The sequence below is a fragment of the Mus caroli genome, chromosome 2 (assembly GCF_900094665.2).
Source record: "Mus caroli chromosome 2, CAROLI_EIJ_v1.1, whole genome shotgun sequence".
NCBI classification, from domain to species: Eukaryota; Metazoa; Chordata; class Mammalia; order Rodentia; family Muridae; genus Mus; species Mus caroli.
Window position 1 is genome coordinate 98,312,141 of NC_034571.1, and position 6,612 is coordinate 98,318,752.

Below are 6,612 nucleotides of genomic sequence, written 5' to 3' on the forward strand. Positions count from 1 at the left end.
AAAGAAAGAAAGAAAGAAAGAAAGAAAGAAAGAAAGAAAGAAAGAAAAAAAACCCACAGTACATGGGAAGATAGAAACACTGTTTCTCAAACGTTTGGAACAACCTGAGTTCACACATGAGTGATAATGACACAGTGGCTTTGATGGACATGGAAGTAACGAGTCCAAGGACAAAGGTCTCGACAACTGTGCACTCAAGACCTGAACACTGGCATTCCAGCGCCTGCACTTTCCCATCCTGTCCAGGACTGGAATAATACACGCTGGTCTAAGACGGCTGTTGTGTTAGGAAGGAATCACATCTTAGAGTGATGCAGCAGAATATATAAACCAAGTGGTGGATGCAAATTCCTAAGGAGATGCTAAGGGGCTTGAGAATACTGCACCAGATTATCCAGTCAGACTAACGCGGTGTGATTCCACCTGTGTGAGGTCATAGGAGTGGGAGGATGGCTCTGAGCTTGGCCTGGGGACTTGATCAGGAGATGGGGAGTGACTGGGGTCACAGATATGGAGCTGGAGATGATTGGAAAGTCATGTGAGTGAGTCCAGTAATGTACTACTTATCCTTAATTGGTAATAATTTTGCTTTACTCAATTTTAAGGTATCAATAATAGTTTAATGTCAGGTTGTCACCCATCCCATACACTTAGAACAAGGTGTCCTATGTCTCAGACTGGCATCCAGTTTGTTACATAGCCAAGGATTGTTTGAACTTCTGATCCTCCTGCCTCCACGCCCTTGTGCTGGTGATCTGGGGGCTTGTGCCACCACACCAGGTGTATGTGGTGCTGGGATTGGAACCCAGGGCTTCTCGCACACTAGGCAAACCCTCTACCAACTGAGTCACACCTCTGGCCCCTGAATTAATTTGTTTCTGCCACACAGATCTATTAAGTCAGGACTTTCTGTTTCTGAAAATAATAGGACGGTGGTGTGGAAAGGAGTGGGGGACACACGAGAGTAGACAAGCACTCTACTGCTGAGCTACAGCTCCAGTCTTTGGATTTTTGAGACAGGTCTCTTTGTGTAGTCCAGACGGCTATCTCGCTTGAACCCTTTTCCCCTACCTCCCAAGTGCTGGGATTGTAGCTCTGAGCAGCTACACCTAGTTCTTGTATTCTTTTGAAGGATCTTAGAAATAGCATCATTAGCATCTGTTTCTCGTGACTCACAGGTGCCCACAAACGCACTAAATAAGTAAATACATTTGAAAAAATCTTGTAATAGCATCATCAGGTTGTTAATATGGATGTTAAAACACCAAACATCTGTCAGCTTAGAGTCTGCGAAGACATCATTAAGTGTAGTGTGGGAGCCTCAACTGGCCCTAGAGAGGACAGTAACAGAGAAACTGGCAAAATATAAATTTAGTGTAACGAGTGATGACATTGCAATGTCTTTGTGTTTGTGTTTGTGTCTGTGTGTAGGTCAGAGGTCAACATCAGCGTTTTCCTCAGTTACTCTCCACTGTATTTTTTGAGTTAGGGTCTCTCACTGAACTGCAGCTTGCTGAGGAAGCCCGGTTGGCAAGTCCTAGGGAGTCTCTGTTCCCATCTCCCTGAAGCTGGGATTACAGCGCATGCTGCCACACCAGGCTTTTCTAGTTGCTGGTAATCAGAGGTCTCACGCCTGTGCAGAGTGGGTTTTACCGACTGAGTCTCGTCTCTAGCACTAGAGCTTAGTTTTGACAGATCTACTGTGGGAACATATGTGGGAATAATGGGAGAAGCTGAGCAAAGGGTGTATGAAAATTCTCTGTACTGTCTTGGCAATCTTCTTAATGATCTAAGATTATTGTAAAGACCTAAAATCAAAAAGCTATCAGTTTGATCTACTTAAAAATAACAATACAGGGGTGGAGAGATGGCTCAGTGGTTAAGAGCACTGACTGCCATCTTCTCCATCCGTGGGACCCTGGCAGAGCAAAAACACACAGGTACATAAACTTGAGATCAGTGAACCAGGCCACAGCTACTGCCTCCTTGCCATCCCCTCATCTATTAATCCACTGGCATTCTAGCTCCAAAGACCCATTTAATAACCTCAATTCTATCATAACTTTTATGTATCAGTGGGATGTTAACCGGGACAGAGGCTCATAAAGTACAATTCCCTGTATTCACTTGAAATTGCAATCTAACTTTTTAAAATTTGAATCGGCATGGTTTGAAGACTCTGATGCTCTAAAAAGGATTCTTTCTGCCATGATTCTAAGAGGGATACCTCTAAATCATATAAACATTCATCATAAAATACATTTTTAAAGTTTTTTTTTACTGTTTAAAAAAAAAAGAGCACTGACTGTTCTTCCGAAGTTCCTGAGTTCAATTCTCAGCAACCACATGGTGGCTCACAACCACCCCTAATGAGGTCTGACGCCCTCTTCTGGTGCATCTGAAGACAGCTACAGTGTACTTAGATATAATAATAAATAAATCTTTAAAAAAATGCAAAAAAATAACAATATAGAATGCACACTAATAAACTTAATATTTTGACTTACCTTGGATATGGCCGCCTTTTACACTTGGTGAGACATACATAGTAGCCAAGTAAGCCAAAAATAACCAAGAATACTCCAGCAACAATCAATCCAGTCAGAAGGCTCATAACATCAATTTTCTCTTTGTTAACATCTTAAAGAGACATTAAAATAAATTAATAGTATGATTGAAGAGCATCATCTATAATTTCGATACATTTAACACTTTTTTTTGTTGTTGTTTGTTTTTTGGTTTTTGTGAGACAGGGTTTCTCTGTGTAGCCCTGGCTGTCCTGGAACTCACTCTGTAGACCAGGCTGGCCTCGAACTTAGAAATCCACTTGCCTCTGCCTCCCAAGTGCTGGGATTAAAGGCATGTGCCACCACTGCCTGGCTCATTTAACACATTATTGAGAAGATTCTCATCATTGACAACTAATTTATTTTTATTTTTTTATTTTTTTTTCTGTTTTTTTTTTTTTTTTTTTTTTTTTTTTTTTTTCTCTCTTTNTCCTTTGTTTCTTGAGACAGGGTTTCTCTGTGTAGCCCTGGCTGTTCTGGAACTCACTCTGTAGACAAGGCTGGCCTCAAACTCAGAGATCCAACTGTTTCCTCCTACCTGAGTATTAGGACTAAAAGTGTTAGAGAGGGCTGGAGAGATGGCTCAGCGGTTAAGAGCACTGACTGCTTTTCCAGAGGTCCTGAGTTCAATTCCCAGCAACCACATGGTGGCTCACAACCATCTGGAATGGGATCCGATGCCCTTTTCTGGTGTGTCTGAAGAGAGTGACAGTGTACTCATATGCATAAAATAAATAAATAAATCTTTAACAACAACAAAAAGTGTTAGAGAATCTACCTGAAGAAAGATAAATGATATTTGTTCTTTATATATAATTTATTTACTGTGTGTGTGTTGGGGGTGTATCATGGCACATGTGTAGATGTCAGAGAACAATTTTTGAGAGTTTGTTTTTTTCCTTCTACCATGTAAACCCTGAGAGTTGAACTCAGAGTTCATGGCAAGAATCTTTACCCACTGAGCCTTCTTGCCAGCTCTTAAATGGTACTTCTTAGACACTTAATTCTTTTGTTTACTTAAATAGGTCATGTTATATGAATAATATCTAACAGTAAGTGTGGTAAACAGGTACTTTGCTCAGCTAAATACATTTAGATACATTTATTAGGCCACCTTGTAACAGTCTCCTATAGGAGGAACCTATCTAAGACAAATGAAAGAATCAAGGGCAAGATTAATTAAATAAAAGACAAAAAGGAGGTTAGAAGGGGAAATGGGTGGAAGGCATTTAAAAACAAACAAACAAACAAACAAACAAACAAACAAAAAAGAAATAAAAGAAAAAGAAAAAAAAGAAAAACCAACAACTGGTTAGGAAGAACAAAATGATAATCAGATAGGACCAGGAAGTTCTGCTGTTTTGTAGTATGGTGGGGTAGCTATAGTTGATAAAGTATTGGATATTTCAAAATAGAAGCTTTTGAGTATTGTCACCTCAAATGAATGATCAATGTTTGATGTGATACATATGCTAGTTGCCCTGACTTGATTACTGCACGTCGTATATGGGCATTAAAATACCACACTTTTCATAAGTAGGTCAAATATTTAAAAATTTTTATTTATTTAATATATGAGTGCTCTGCTGCATATACATCTCCCTGCCTGAAGAGGGCATCAGGACTCCATAAAGATGGTTGTGAGCCACCATGTGGTTGCTGGGAATTGAACTCAGAACTTCTGGAGGAGCAACCAGTGCTCTTAACCACTGAGCCATCTGTCCAGCTCTATATCAAGTTATTAAAAAGAAAAGAGGGGCTGAAGAGTTGGCTCAGAGCTTAAGAGCACTGACTGCTCTTCCAAAGGTCTTGAATTCAATTCCGAGCAACCAAAAGGTGGCTCACAACCATATATAATGAGAACTGGTGCCCTCTTCTGGCATGCAGGTATACATGCAGGCAGAATGCTGTATGCATAATAAATAAATAAGTCTTTTTAAAAAAAAGAAAAGGGGCTGGCGAGATGGCTCAGTGGGTAAGAGCACTGACTGCTCTTCCAAAGGTCCTGAGTTCAAATCCCAGCAACCACATGGTGGCTCACAACCATCCGTAATGAGATCTGACGCCCTCTTCTGGAATGTCTGAAGACAGCTACAGTGTACTTACATATGATAAATAAATAAATCCTTTAAAAAAAAAAAAGATGACCAACACAGATAAGATGATGCCTTTTCCTTCTCCAGAAGTTACTCAATTCTAGCACTCTCCTTCTGTTTTTTTCCCCTCTTTTTAGTACCAAGATTGAACCCCGACTTTTGTACATGCTAGACTTGTATCCTAGTGCTGAGATAGATCCACAGTCATTCTCTTCTCTCTGCCCCGGGGGTTGGTGTGGTTTTCTAGAGCCCAGACTTCACTATGTAGCTGATGAGGGCAACCAGTGAGATTATAGGTGTACATCACCATATCCAGTTTTATGCCATTTTTGAAGTTCAAACCTGAGGCTTCAGGCAGCACTGTACCAGCTGTGTGTGTGTGTGTGTGTGTGTGTGTGTGTGTGTGTGTGTGTGTGTGTGTGTGTTTGCTGGGGTGCATAACTGAAGCTGTAGCTCCAGCCCTATATTCAACCTTATCTAGCAATCTCATTTACCTACCATAGGTATTCTGTTCCCTTGTAATAGCAACAACAGAAAAAGTGAGAGGAGTTTATAAGTAGAATTAGCAGAGCCCTACTTTTGTGCAAGTTCTAACTTTGCGGAGCTGCTTAGGACACCTTTGTGTGCATTAGTTCACTTCCCTACTATCTCACCAAACTTGATTTCCAGTGTGTAAACAGATGAAGGTAGCTATCTGGCTCACACAGCCCAGCAAATAATTGAGAAACCGTCCTCGCTTGGTATGCATGTTGAGCAATAGCCAAACTCAGACATCAAGACTAAAATGGATCACTAACTGGGAGCGGCGAGGCAAGCATTCTTCATCGTACCTGATCCTGTGGTTGGTCCTTTAATTGAATAAGTCTGCCAAAATTTGATCTAGGAAGAAAAGATGAAAAATTGTAAGTTTATGTAATTTATCATCATTTCTTTTTTTCGCATGCGACACAGGTAGGACACCAGTCCATTCAAGTTGAAGGGAGTGACTCACTCTGCCCTTTCTGCTGTCTGGTTAATTGGTGAAGGGATTGTTGCCAGTTTCAGCTCTCCATTACCATGCCCTGTCAGTCTCCCCTTACCCAGCTGGGGCTCTTTCTAAGTCAGTGGGGGACTGTAACATTTCAGAGGAAGCAAGGGTACCAAATGGGGGAAATTGAGGACAATTTTCTGCACTGGGGGTGTGGCGCTCTGTTTGCTACCATAGTTGGCTTTACTGACTTGCAAAATTATCTCGGAGGCAGTTTAAGTTCTGTGTGCTTTGAAAGAATACAAGATTTTTGTTTCTTGAGGAACCATGATTAAATTAGAAAATATATTTTTCTTAATTATGAGAAACATCATTAAATCCCAGGCATGGCTAGAGAGAATATTCTTTGTTTTCCCATCTTGATACATGTCGTAAATATTTGTAGGAAATGAGTGGCTGGGAAGGATTATGGAAGAATGAATAACTAGGGTCCCTAGCTGTGCAACTGAAAGGACCCCTGGAGAGCTTCCTATTCAGTAAAGAGCAAAGAAGGATGCTGGAGAAAGAAGAGCAGGCCTGGCGTTATTTACATACAGAGAAGGCAACTTGCACTTAACATTCAAGATTCCATGTTACTGCAGGCACCATGTTACCTGTCTGTCTTTTGTATTACCTAGGTTAACAGTCAGGCTTTAATTAACTATATTTTAATGGAGAACTTTGAAAACATTGGGAATTGAAGAGATGGCTCAGTGGATTAAGAGCACCTGTTGCTCTTGCAGAAGACCCAGGTTCAGTTCCCAGTAACCACACTGCCTCACAACCATCCATAGCTCCAGTTCCAGGGGACTGGGAAGTCCTCATCTGACCTCCTCAGGCACCAGCAAACAAGTGATGCATAGATATACATGTAGATAAAGCAGGCATACACATTAAAATAAAATGGAAATTCATTTTTAGTTGGTTTTTTTTTTTTTTTTTT

At 40.7% G+C, this 6,612-nt stretch overlaps 1 protein-coding gene across 2 annotated transcripts in view; it reads right to left on the bottom strand.

Moving 5' to 3' along the window:
- Prrg4 (proline rich and Gla domain 4) overlaps positions 1–6,612 on the bottom strand; it is an 18,868-nt gene that overhangs the window by 5,760 nt on the left and 6,496 nt on the right. For both annotated transcript variants that reach the window (XM_029470275.1, XM_021156914.1), the window contains exons 4-5: positions 5,494–5,542; positions 2,508–2,640 (exon numbers count right to left, since the gene is read on the bottom strand). In XM_029470275.1, the coding sequence (XP_029326135.1) occupies positions 2,508–2,640; positions 5,494–5,542 (182 nt within the window). The remainder of the gene's footprint in view (positions 1–2,507; positions 2,641–5,493; positions 5,543–6,612) is intronic.